The sequence below is a fragment of the Rana temporaria genome, chromosome 12 (genome assembly GCF_905171775.1).
Source record: "Rana temporaria chromosome 12, aRanTem1.1, whole genome shotgun sequence".
In the NCBI taxonomy this organism is placed as follows: domain Eukaryota; kingdom Metazoa; phylum Chordata; class Amphibia; order Anura; family Ranidae; genus Rana; species Rana temporaria.
In genome coordinates, this window is record NC_053500.1 from 114,431,110 (window position 1) to 114,444,811 (window position 13,702).

The 13,702-nt window shown below is 45.7% G+C and overlaps 1 protein-coding gene across 1 annotated transcript in view; it reads left to right on the forward strand.

Moving 5' to 3' along the window:
• The window catches only part of ZNFX1 (zinc finger NFX1-type containing 1), a 44,530-nt gene that overhangs the window by 13,799 nt on the left and 17,029 nt on the right, over window positions 1-13,702 (forward strand). Inside the window, exons 4-9 of the mRNA XM_040330273.1 lie at window positions 1,385-1,516; window positions 2,702-2,844; window positions 4,299-4,442; window positions 8,167-8,275; window positions 10,709-10,956; window positions 13,303-13,442. Of these exons, the coding sequence (XP_040186207.1) occupies window positions 1,385-1,516; window positions 2,702-2,844; window positions 4,299-4,442; window positions 8,167-8,275; window positions 10,709-10,956; window positions 13,303-13,442 (916 nt within the window). The remainder of the gene's footprint in view (window positions 1-1,384; window positions 1,517-2,701; window positions 2,845-4,298; window positions 4,443-8,166; window positions 8,276-10,708; window positions 10,957-13,302; window positions 13,443-13,702) is intronic.

Here is a 13,702-nt window from a genome sequence, read left to right on the forward strand (position 1 = left end):
CGACGCATCGCAGAGAGGCGAGCACGGAATTCACAAAGCCAGTGCTCCCAAAACTGCGCTGGGTTTCTAAGGCGTAAGCCGGCGTAGGTGGAAGTGGGTGTGAGCCATGAAAATGAGCCGTGACCCCATGCAAATGATGGCCCGAGCGCCAGACAGATACGTATAACGAACTGCGCATGCGCCGGGACGTGGACGCATCCCCGTGCGCATGCTCACAACCACGTCGGAACACATGCCTATGCTACGCCGGATCACTGTGTAGGCCGTTAACGTAACCTACGCCCAGCCAGACCCACGTCCAACGTAAATTACGCCGGCTTGGGTTCCCTGGTGCAGCCCTTTGCATGGATGCTGCCGAGTTACACCTCCTTTATGGGACATAAATTTATTCCTGGACTTTACGCGCACTGCGTCGGGTGCACGTGCGTTCGTGAATCGCCGTATTTCCCTCATTTGCATATTTGAATGGCTGATCAATGGGAGCGTAAATATGCGCCCAGCGTAAATGTGCGACCACCCTTCGCCGGCGTAAGTAAGTTACGTCGGCAGGCTGAAGCCTTTTTTTAGGCGCATCTCTGTTTGTGGGTCAGGCGCACAGATACGACGGCGCACATTTATACTTACGTCGGCGTATCTTGAGATACGTCGGCGTAAGTGCTTTGTGAATCCGGGCCATAGTGTTCTCAGAAAGAAGGCCAACAATGGCAGCCTCATATTCATCTTACTTTAGGTTTCTTTTAAACACATGCCAATAGGCATAACATGCACTTTAGCAAACTTTCCAGCCATTCTGTTTTAAACACAAATATTACCAAAATTATGCATAAGGGCCCTTTCACACGGACGCACCATATGTCCGCTTTTTCATCCATCCGTGTATGGATGAAAAAGGGACATACATTGGTCCCTATGAGATTGTGGGTGCCAGCGGATGAACATCCACTGACACCCGATCTCGCCCGTTTCCACATTCCTCCGATTCTGCAGACGGAGGAAAACCCTATTTTTTCCTTCCATCTGCAGATCGGGTGAACACGGACAGACAGTCCGTGTTCATCCGATCCCCCCATAGATGAGAGAAAAGACAGGGCGGTCCTTGCACAGTGTGCGGGGACCGCCCTGTCATCTGCCGGCTCAGCGGGGATCAACGGAGCGATCCCCGCTGAGCAAGCGGAGGTTCACAGGGCGGATCATTACTGATCCGCCCCGTGTGAAAAGGGTCCTAAAGGTGAATCTCTACTTTTCATCAGTTTGTTTTGTTCACAAACTTAAAAGTTTATGTCAGAGTCACATTTGTTTTCTGCTTACAATGTGTTATGGATGGGACCTTAGACAGCTTGAGCCAATTGTCTGCAGTGATCTTTTATTTCCTCCTTGCTTTTAGGCAAGACATACATTGGACTGAAGATCGCTCAAGCTCTGCTCATGAACACTGATGTATGGCAATTAGAGAGACGCCCCAATCCAATTCTTGTGGTTTGCTACACTAATCATGCATTAGATCAGTTTCTGGAAGGTATGTATGCTGATTATTAAAGTGTAGGTAAATACTACTATACATAATTCATCAATTTTTTTTTAAAATGTAATTAAATATATAAAAACCTATACAATGATCCCATCTGTCCCTCCTTTTCAGCCGTTGCCAACAAATTTGAGTTTAAAAATAACCAGCCAGGAGTGGTCATGTGTAAGAATTATGGGCCAGATTCACAGTGGAGATACGACGGCGTATCTGCTGATACGCCGTCGTATCTCTGTTTCTATCTATGCGACCGATTCATAGAATCAGTTACGCATAGATAGCCAGAAGATCCGACAGGTGTAATTGTTTTACACTGTCGGATCTTAGGATGCAATACCGCGGCCGCCGCTGGGGGGAGTTTGCGTCGTAAACCAGCGTCGGGTATGCTAATTAAGAGTTACGGCGATTCACGACGGATTTTCGCGTTCGCTACGTCGCCGCTAGTCTAGTTTCCCGTCGCAAAGTTAGTCGTCGTTTTAGGTGCCCTAACTTTAGTCAGCAAGCGTATTGCTGTCTAAAGTATGGCCGTCGTTCCCGCGTCGAAATTTAAAAATCAACGTTGTTTGCGTAAGCCGTCCGGGAATACGGAATTACACTACGCGCGTCGCCGTTCGAAAAAATGACGTCATGCCGTGCAATGCGCGACGGGAATTTCGGAAACGGAGCATGCGCGGTAGGTCCGGTGCGGGAGCGCGCCTAATTTAAATGGCACACGCCCATTTAAATTGGCCCGCCTTAGGTTTTCATCGCAAGTGCTTGGTGAATCAGGCACTTGCGATGAAAAATTGCGGCGGTGTAACGTATCTACGATACGTTACGCCGCCGCTCTTCTATGTGAATCTGGCCAATTGATCTTTAGGCCTCATGCACACTGGTTTCTTGTAAACGCTTTTCATCCTTATAGTAGGATTCTACAAAAAAATTGAAAAAAAAATGTCCGATGGAGCATATACACGGTCGGATTTTCTAAAAACAAGCTCACATCGAACATTTGTTGTCGGAAATTTAAGAACCAGCTCTCAAACATTTGTTGTCGGAAATTCCGACCATGTGTACGCGGCATAACAGATCAGGAGTATTATAAATGCCTTCTGCTGAGTAGCTTAAAAAGTCAGGTTCAGTTTTGATGTACTAAAGGCATTCTCTTAGAGGCTTATTCCACTAATATTGTTTCAGGAATTCACCAGTTCTTGGCGGAGGGTATTGTACGCGTTGGAGGACGCAGCAGCAGTGAAGTTTTAAAGCAGTTTAATGTCAGAGAACTGAGACAAAGTGCTCGCAGAAACTGCCCAGTCCACATACGCAGGGCATGTGGAGATGTGAGTATTGATACCAATGCATCATGTTCTATATCTTGTTACCTAGAACTCTGTATACTCTGTCTCTGGAGAAGAGACACTTGAGAGAGGGATATGATTTCAATTTACAAATACCGTACTGGTGACCCCATAAAACTTTTTCGCGGCAGGGAGTTTACCAAGACACGTGGCCACTCATTAAAATTAAAAGAAAAGAGATCTAACCTTAAACGACGTAGAGTGTTCTTAATTGTAAGAGCGGCAAGTATGTGGAATTCCCTTCCACAGGCGGTGGTCGCAGTGGGGGGCGTCAATAGTTTAAAAAACTATTAGATAAGCACCTGAACGACCACAACATACAGGAATATACAAGGTAATACTGACATATATCCACACACATAGGTTGGACTTGTGTCACCTACTATGTAACTATATATGTATACTCTTTCAAATGGAGATACAAGATAGGTTAGCTTCACCTTTACCGAAAAAACCTGCCTATGCTAGGCAGGTAATGAGCATCTGTCCATTTAAACAACAGTGCAGCTTTGACTACAGTTGTAAGTTCCAGCGGACAGATCCGGTCGTGTGTAGGCCCGAGCGGACAATTGTCCAGCGGATCGGACAGTTTCCAGTGGATAAAAATTTCTTAGCATGCTAAGAAATCTGTCCGCTGGAAACCTGTCCGTCGGACGTATTCGGTCGTCTGTACAGACTCACCGGACACGTCCGACCGACCGCCATCCCTCGCATGCGTCGTACTGATTCGACGCATGCGTGGAAGCATTGAACTTCCAGGGCCGCGCACGTAGGAATTTGGCGTTTCAAAATCATGAAAATCAGTCCTGAATGCTTTTTTTTGCATTCCAAAAAATGCTTCTAAACTCAACTACCTAGAAATGACTAAAACCCTGTGTACATGTAACTGATAAGATAACTGAGGAGAGTTCAGAGACAGCTAAAAAAAAAACAACTGCTGGATAAAGCGTACCTCTGATCAAAAAGTAAAATCATATATTCATTTCCACATTGCATTTCAATTATTTATTGCCTACTCCTAATAATCTGAACAATCTTGAAGTTTGTAAATGTACATTTATTTTCTTGGATTCTATGACACATACACTATATTGTCAAAAGTATTGGTACACCTGCCTTTACACACACACATGAACTTCAATAAATAACAAACATGTCATTACACATGCCTGCTCTGTGTAATGGATCCTCCTCTTCTCAGGTCCCCACGTCAGTGCTTCTGGCTCCTGTAAGCTTTTATTGGCTGGTTAAAAACTATTGTTTGTATTGTTATTATAGTGCTGTTATAAAGTGAAATTATTATGGCCATACAGTTTCTTTAATATTTTTGTCGATAAGATATTTGTAGTGCATTGTTAAACATCTCTTGATTTTAGTTGCCTTTGCCACCACTGCACTAAATACTTTTAATATTTTTTTGTCTTTACTCACTTAAGGTCCTACAAGAGATGAAGGTAGCAGAACAGAAACTGCATGAAGGTGGACAGCTTTTGCAATGCACAACAGCTGGTGTCATTCATGAGAAGTTCCTACAGAAATACATCAACGAGGACCACTGGGCTAGTTTACATAGCGTGATGGTAAGAAACATCTCCCAGTTATGCCAAAAAAAGAGGGAGGGTAGAAGGAAGGGGAGAGGGCACTTTTTAAATTTTAACTCGGGTTGCAGAGTTTGACAGATGGCGCCACCTGTCAAAGTCGACCATTGGAGCCGCACCGCAACTGAGAGCCTAATACTTGGCTTGCAGTTGTGGCTTGGACCCGCAATGTAAAATTGCCATTCAGCAAATAATAGAAAAAGTAAAAAAAAAAAAACAGATGTCAGGAGGCAGTAGTGGTGCCTCCTGAATGCCTGTTAACCTTTGCTATTCCGTCAGGGCTGTCTTTAACATGGGGCAGCTGCCCCATGCTTAGTCTTTGTTGGGGGCCCAAAGCAGTTGGCCCGTGAGCCTGCGCTGCCTGAAAATTGAGGCCCCGATGATAGCACAGCAGAGCGCCCTAGGTTAGCAGAGCAGTATTTCCCAGCCAGCAGAGAGGGGGCGGGGCCAGGAACTCCACTGACGCTCCGACCCCACCCCATGTAACCTGTATGCTCAGGAGAGAGCGGCTGTAGTAGGAGCGGAGAGCTGTGTGGGAGCCCCACCCCCAGTCCTCTGAACGTGTATGGTGAGCCCAGCTGGCCAGGTATGTCCTCCAACCCCATAGACTGCCTGACTGCTATTCTAAACCCTGAGCTGTTCTGTAAAATGTAAAGCTGTGCATTGCTGAAAGGTCTCTGACCGTTGCCTGCAGTATGTCCGCACTCTCTAACCGTTCCGTGCAGCATGTCTGTACTCTCTGACCATCTACTGCAGTATGTTTGCACTTTCTGACAGTTCTCTGCAGTATGTTCGCTCTCTCTGACCGTCTCCTGCGGTATGTCCGCACTCTCTGACCGTCTCCTGCAGTATGTCCGCACTCTCTGACCGTTCCATGCAGCATGTCTGTGCTCTCTGACCATCTACTGCAGTATGTTTGCACTTTCTGACAGTTCTCTGCAGTATGTTCGCTCTCTCTGACCGTCTCCTGCGGTATTTGTCCACACTCTCTGACCGTCTCCTGTGGTATGTCCGCACTCTCTGACCGTTTCCTATGGTATGTCCACACTCTGACCGTTCCATGCAGCATGTCTGTGCTCTCTGACCATCTACTGCAGCATGTCCGCACTTTCTGACCGTTCCATGCAGCATGTCTGTGCTCTCTGACCATCTACTGCAGTATGTTTGCACTTTCTGACAGTTCTCTGCAGTGTTTTAGCTCTCTCTGACCGTCTCCTTCGGTATGTCTGCACTCTCTGACCGTCTCCTCTAGTAAGTGTAGTAATGTGCCACTTTACTTGCTCAATTATTCGGGATTGCTCAACTGCTCAGTGAGTGGTAATGATGTGCAGTAACCTGTATCAGCCTATCAGTGAACAGTAGGGATCTGCTGTTATCTCTAGAAACCAATCAGTTAGCAGTAACGCTGTGCTTAAACCTCTAGCAACCAATCAGCAAACAGGAATGATGTGCTGTAATCTCTAGCAACCAATTAGCATGCAGAAATGATGTATTCTAACCTCTAGCACCCAGTCAGTGAGCGGATATTATATGCTCTAACCTCTGGCAACTAATTGCAATTGCTGCATGATCTGCACAGATTTTGAGTCTACCTGCTATTTTTTTTTTTATGTCTCAGAATGGGGGAGGGCCCAATCAATAATAAAGATGGTCCTGTATACCGTCCACTGAAAAGCAATTTACCGTGGATTACTTTTCAAAGAGCGGTATGTATTACTGCCAGTGTGAAAGGGCACTTATGTAGACATTCGACAGCCCTAAGGGCCCTTTCACACGTACGGACCGTATGTCCGCATTTTCATCAGTCCGTTTGCGGATGAAAACGGGACATACATGGGTCCCTATGTGATTACGGGTGTCAGCGGATTTGTCCGCCTCCGCAAAGATCCGCATTTGCAGACGGAAGAAATCCTATTTTTCTTCCGTCTACCAGATCGGATCAGATGAACACGGACATACGGTCCGTGTTCATCCGATTCCCGATAGGGGAGAGTGGAGGAAACACAGGGCGGTCCCTGCACAGTGTGCGGGGACCGCCCTGTCAGCTGCCAGCTCAGCAGGGATTTTACGCAGGATCCCCGCTGAGCTTTGCGGACACACGGAGCGGATCATTACTGATCCGCTCCGTGTGAAAGGGCCCTAAGGCTGCTGCCTTGTGCCGCTATCTTAAAAATGATCTCTATAGTATTACATTTTGCTCCTTTTGCTGGGAAGGGTGGAAGGCCTGGGTCAGCACAGAGAATAGTTAGACAATGTTGCACTGCAGTAAAATGAGTGGTGTGCTGTGGTGCCATTCATTCATCATGGCACCCTAGTGCGCCTTGCCAATGGATGTGCATGGCTGCGCACCTTTACATATGGTATCGCACTACTGTGCATTGTGGTGCGCTATATTACAAAAAACAGGACATGCACCTTTTATGGTGTGCTTCGGTACATTAGACAGCCCATTAAATGAATAGTCTGTAATAACACCACACACGTTATGCACGTTATAGAGGGAAGAGGAGTCTGGGGCATACTGGTAAATATATTCCCTTCGAGATATTGCCAAAATTAGAGAAATCTCTTTAAGTCCAGGTTCAAACTGAGTGGCGGGAATGAAATGGTGTGAGTTCAACTCATCTCGCACCATTTCATTCCTGCATGTCAGTCCCGATTTCGGCGGCGATTTCAGAGACATCTGTGCGGGTTTCTGCACAGGTGTCAATGGCCCAGATTCAAGAAGCAATTGCGCCTGTGTAACCATAGGTTACGCAGCGCAATTGCTTACTTGCTCCGGCGTTACGAATGCTCCTGATTCAGGAACATCGTAACGCCGACTGCAGCCTAAAATCTGCGTGGCATACGGCTCTTATGCCACGCAGATTTTAGGCTACATTCTTGCGTTGACCGCTAGGGGGCGCTCCCATTGTGATCAGCGTATAGTATGCAAATTGCATACTAACACCGATTCACAATTGTTGCGCGGGCCCTGCGTACGCAAGTTACGTCGTTTCTGCACGGCGCAGCCAATGCTAAGGATACCCGTCGTTCCAGCGTCGCGACGTTCGAATTTTTACGTTGTTTGCGTAAGTGAATCGTGAATCCTTGCGACGTCATTTGCCGCAATGCACGTCGGGAAAGTTTCCCGACGGAGCATGCGCTTTACGATCGGCGCGGGAACGCGCCTAATTTAAATGATTCCCGCCCCCGGTGGGATCATTTACATTGCGCGCGCTTACGCCGGGCAATTTTGCCGGCTCGCCCTCGCAATTTACGGAGCTACTGCTCCGTGAATCGAGGGCAGCGGCTTAAATTTGCGGGGGCGCATTGCAAAATTGTTGCCCTGTGCCTCCGCAAAAAAAGAGCAAATCTCTTTGAATCTGGGCCAATGGAAATAGCAAAGAGTAGTACAGAAACTACTTTTTGAAATTGATGCGGCGTCGCACTGTTGAGGACGGTGCAGATGTCGCCGAATTGTCATGCGATTGGTCCAATCGCATGTCAAATCGCACCAATGTGAACCAGGATTTAAACAGATTTTGCAAGTTAAATATTTCTCATGAAAAACTTGTAGTATTATGGAAAACAGGCAGGGTTGCTTGCTATAGAACAGTTGATGCTTTCTGTTTTTACGGACTTATAGCTACAGAAGTCTCCCTAATCAGTATAAGATTACACTATATAAGCTGAATAAAGCCTAATAATTATCATTTATTTCCAGGATAACGATGACTTCTACACTCCTGTGAAAGCAACAAAGTCAATAATTGTTGAATGGCTTGGGCTTGGATCGTCATATTTTATTCAGAGAGCAGATCCGGCTAGAGCAGGTAATGTGCACCCCTCATGCATAGCTCCCAACTGTCCCTGATTTGGAACAAAAGTCCCTCTTTCCTCCTCATTTGTCCCTCATTTTGGTCTGATCTTTAAAGTTGTATATAAAATGCACTACTTATCTATCAAAAAGTGTTTTACAGTGATAAACCTTTCATCCAATTTCTAAATGCTGCATTTGTTAATTCCAAAAGGCAATATGGGTTTAACCAATAATTGTTTTTTGTACAATTAGGGGCAGATCCACAAAAGGATTACGCCGGCGTATCTACTGATACGCCGGCGTAATTTTTAATTTCCTGCGTCTTATCTTTGTTTTGAATCCTCAAAACAAGATTCGACGGCATCTGGGATCGATCCGACAGGCGTACGTCTTCGTACGCCTTCGGATGTAAGATGCAGTTTTTATCGGCGGCCGCTAGGTGGCGTTCCCGTCTAAATCCGCGTTGAGTATGCAAATGAGCTATTTACGGCGATCCACGAACGTACGTCGGCCCGCCGTTTTTTTTCCCCGTCGTTTGCGTTCGGCTTTTTCCGGCGTATAGTTAAAGCTGCAATACTGAGCGTACTCAATGTTAAGTATGGCCGTCCTTCCCGTGTACAATTTAGATTTTTTTTTACGTCGTTTGCTTAAGTCGTTCGCGAATAGGAATTTGCGTAGAATGACATCACCATCGTAAGCATTGGCGGGTTCCGGTTTAATTTCAAGCATGCGCACTGGGATACCCCCAGGTAAAAACTTTGTTTACGTCAGGTCACGACGTATTACCATAAAACACGCCCCCATCACTTCTAATTGAATTCCGCGCTCTTACGCCGCAACAGATACACTACGCCGCCGTAACTTATGGCACAAATTCGTTGAGGATTCAAACCAAAACAAAGTAAGTTACAGCGGCGTAGTGTATTTTAGATATGCTATAATGCGCCGTTGTATGTGGATCTACCCCTTAGTTTTAAGGGGGCGTGGCAGTGGGTGTGTCCTATGCCTACACACTTTTGCGAATAGGTATCCCTCATTCCCATTTCAGAAAGTTGGGAGGTATGCTCATGTGTTCAGACATTAACCACTTCAGCCCCGGAAAGGTTTTACCCCCTTCCTGACCAGAGCACTTCTTACAATTTGGCACTGCGTCGCTTCAACTGGTAATTGCACGGTCATGCAATGCTGTACCCAAACAAAAATAGAGCTTTCATAAAGAACTGTTACTTTTATAAATAAAAATATATTGTGTGTTCTGTTGACAGGGCCTCTTTAACTGGTTCCTGACCAGCTCACGTACATATACGGGGGCAGAATGGCTCCCCTGCGCAAAACCCCATACAGGTACGGGGTTCCTTTAAGAGCCGTCAAAGGGCACGCACGGTGCTATTTGATCACCTCGGCGGTTTTAAATTTTTGTGCTATGCACATAAAAATGCGACAATTTTAAAAATAAAACAATATTTTTTTAATTTTTGCTATAATAAATATCCCCAAAAATGTTTTAAAAAACACATTTCTTCATCAGTTTAGGCCAATATATATTCTTCTAAATTTTTTTGGGCAAAAAAAAAATCGCAATAAGCGTATATTGATTGGTTTGCGCAAAAGGTATAGCGTCTACAAACTATGGGAAAGATTTATGGCATTTTTTTTTTTTTTACTAGCAATGGCAGTGATCTGCAATTTTTAGCAGTATTGCGACATTGCGACGGACAGATCGGACACTTTTGACACATTTTTGGGACCATTGACATTAATGCAGCAATCAGTGCTATAAAGATGCACTGATTACTGTGTAAATGACACTGGTAGGGAAGGGGTTAACACTAGGGGGCGATCAAGGGGTTAAATGTTTGTTGCCTCAGTGTGTTCTAACTGTATGGGGAGTAAGAGAGGAGACATTTTGCTGTTCCTACTTACTAGGAACAAACAACATGTCTCCTCTCCTCTGACAGCATTAGGATTTGTGTGTTTACACACACAAATCCCTGTGCTGGCAGTTGTGCACGCAATCGCGACTGCCGGCCACTCGCATCGGGTCCCATGCCATATTATTTTACATATACTGTGATTCTGTACTTGCCAAATATGCTGCAGAAATCTCCCTTCACTAAATTTGGCTGCAACCGATTTAACTGTGGGCAGCTAAAGCTGCTGCCTGTTCACTTCCCGGATTTACACAGAGGCACACCTCCAGCCCTGCAGCTTTCATTGGTCCTCTTATCACTCCCCTCCCTTCCTGGCAAACTCTCACGAGACCTAGAGAGAGAGCTATGCATGATGTCATAGACAAGAAAAAGTAAGTGGGCTGTATAAGGTATTTACTGAAAAAAAAGTTTTACTATCCAAAGTTAAAACAACAAGGGCAGAAGATTTAATAGATGGAAAGATGAAAAAATTACTGAAGTTCCGCTTTAAATTCTTGGTTTGGTTGATCTTCCAGCTCACCAGCTAGAACTTGAGGAGGTGGATGTAGAGGAACCAGAAGAAGAGAAGTTGGTGGACATTCAAGAAGAGGCAGACATAATCCAGGATGAGCGCATGCTTGATGATGAAGATGAAGAGGAAGCAGCAAGGAACAGAAAAAGGAAAGCCAAGATGGAGTACAATGAAATTGCAGACCTTCTGCTCGCAATGTCACTGAAAAACGACAACTCACAAGAGCCACAGGAAACAGAGGGGGAGTGGGAGGTATATTTCAGTTTCCCTGTTTGTTTGTTTTTTGTGACAAAGTATTGCATGGACTGCCATTTTATTCTCTAGGGTGTTAGAATACAAAATATATATAATGTTTGGGGGTTCTCATTAGAGGGAGGGAGATGGCAGTGAAAACAGAGGGGAAGCTCCATTAGCATTGCTGGTTGTCTTGTCTGTCATACCAATGGCCACCACAAGATGGCGCCAGATCACAGAAGGAAGCATAGGCCTGCAGAAGGCTGAAAAGCCGTGGCCTCAATTACTGGCCAGCGTGGCCCAACGCGATCGCGCGGCAGGGGGCGCACAGAGACACAGGATTTTGTGTCTCCGTGCGTCCCTCGCTGTGCGATCGCAACGGGCTGCGCCGGCAATTGAGACCCCGGCTTTGCGGCCTTCTGCAGGCCTATGCTTCCTTCCCCAGGCGCCAGGTCGCTAATTCTAGTCGCAATTGCGACCTGGCGCCCAGATTTTGTCGAACCCTGCTTTAAGAGCAACTGTGGACAAATAAAGCTCAACTGCAGTTTTATGTAAAATGAAATTGATCGACTTTTATATACCTGATTTATTTTCCTTCTTCAATGTTACTCTGTTGCTAAAATCAATAGTAAATTGAAAGCCCCTCTTCTGCAAAGAAAACTTCCGCATTCCCCACTTTTAAATACACAATGGGGTTTATTTATTCTAGCTGGAGATTGCAAAATCAGGCTCACTTCTGCATAGAAACCAATGAGCTTCCAGGTTTTATTACCAAAGCTGTATGGAATACTCACCTCTCCTGCCGTCCACATCCCTGATCGCTCCTGTAGTGATGAAAAAGCACCCCCTGAGGATTATGCATGATCTGACACTTTTGAGAGTATAAAGGCCCATACACACAATCAAATTTTCCAACGGGTATTGTGTGATGACAGGCTGATGTCAGCGAATCTGACCGTTTGTATATTCCATCGGACAATTGTTGTCGGATTTTCCACCAACAAATGTTGGATAGCATGCTTTAAAATTTTCCGACAACAAATGTGTGTTTTCGGTTTTTCCGATCGTGTGTACACAAATCCTTTGGAAAGAAAAAATCCAAAGTACAAACACGCATGCTCAGAAGCAATGCTCACCATAAGACAACATTAGCAGAAGTTGCTCAAAGGGTGCCACTAAAGAGCTTTAGTTGGTCGACAATTCTTTGCCGTTTGTATGCAAGCCAAGTTCATGGCCAATGCCCTTCGGACAAAAGTCCTGCGCTTTGTCCGCAGAAAATCCGATCAGGTGTACCAGGCTTTAGATTCCTGTTCGCCCCCTGAACTCCGTGGTTGTGATCTGCTATCCCCTACATCACTAATGTATCCTCTACTGACATAGGGCCCGGAGGGAGGAACTACAGCACACTGCAGGAAACCAGAATAATGGACAAGTATTAGATTCTGCCCAATCTGCAGCAGATGATTTCTCATTACAAGAGTGATCACTTTTCTTTGCAAGGGGGTATTTTTATTTCAATATTGATTTTAGCAACAGAGTTGCTTCAGAAAAACTTCCAGGGGCCGGATTCACAGACGACTTACGCCGACGTATCTATTGATACGCGGCGTAAGTTCTGTGATGCGCCGTCGTACCAATGCGCCTTACTCAGGGAACAAGATACGCCTGAATTTGGCTAAGAAACGACTGACGTAAGTCTCTTACACCTTCGTATCTTGGGGTGCATATTTACGCTGGCCGCTAGGGGCGCTTCCGTATATTTCCGCGTCGAATATGCAAATGAGCTAGATACGCCGATTCACGAACGTACGTGCGCCCGGCGTATTAAAATACGCTGTTTATGACCGGCGTACAACCGGCGTAACTTTACCCCTCATAAAGCAGGGGTAACTCATGTTAAGGTATGGACGTCGGAACAGCGTCGTATTTTACGTCGTTTGCGTAAGTTGTATGGGGATGGGCGTAGGTTACGTTCACGTCGACTAAGCATTGAGCCGGCGTAATTTACGGAGAAAATTTTGTAGTGATACTGAGCATGCGTGCGCATGCGCCGTTCGTTAGGCACGTCATTTACGTGGGGTCACGATTAATTTCCATACAACACGCCCCTTACCAGCCTACCTTGAATTACGCGGGCTTACGCCGGCCCATTTACGCTACGCCGCCGCAACTTACGGAGCAAGTGCTTTGTGAATACTGCACTTGCCTGTCTAGTTGCGGCGGCGTAGCGTAAATAGGATACGCTACGCCCGCACAAAGATGCGCCCAGGTACGTGAATCTGGGCCCAGGACTCTAAACTTATACTGATAGAAAAGCACTATAGGGGCATGCATGAACATCTTTATCATTTTGTTTTTTTACAGATGACAGCACAACAGAAAAAGAAGAGAAAGCAAAGGATGAAGGTTGAACTGAGGAAAACGGACGCGTTGACAGATGCTGTGGTTGACCAGATTGAAAACGTGTGGCACCTGGACTTGAATGCACGATGGAGACTGTACAGGTAATAGAGACACTTGCCGATCACAACATGCCAACAAAGTTCACAAAACAGAAAGAGCCTTTCTAATATTGTTTCAGAAAGAATGGGGGGAGGGGGTTGTTCTTATAGCACAGGTATAGGCAATTAGCGGACCTCCAGCTGTTGCAGAACTACAAGTCCCATGAGGCATAGCAAGACTTTGACAGCCACAAGCATGACGCCCAGAGACAGAGGCATGATGGGATATTTTTTATTTAACTTTCTGATCTATGATATACTGT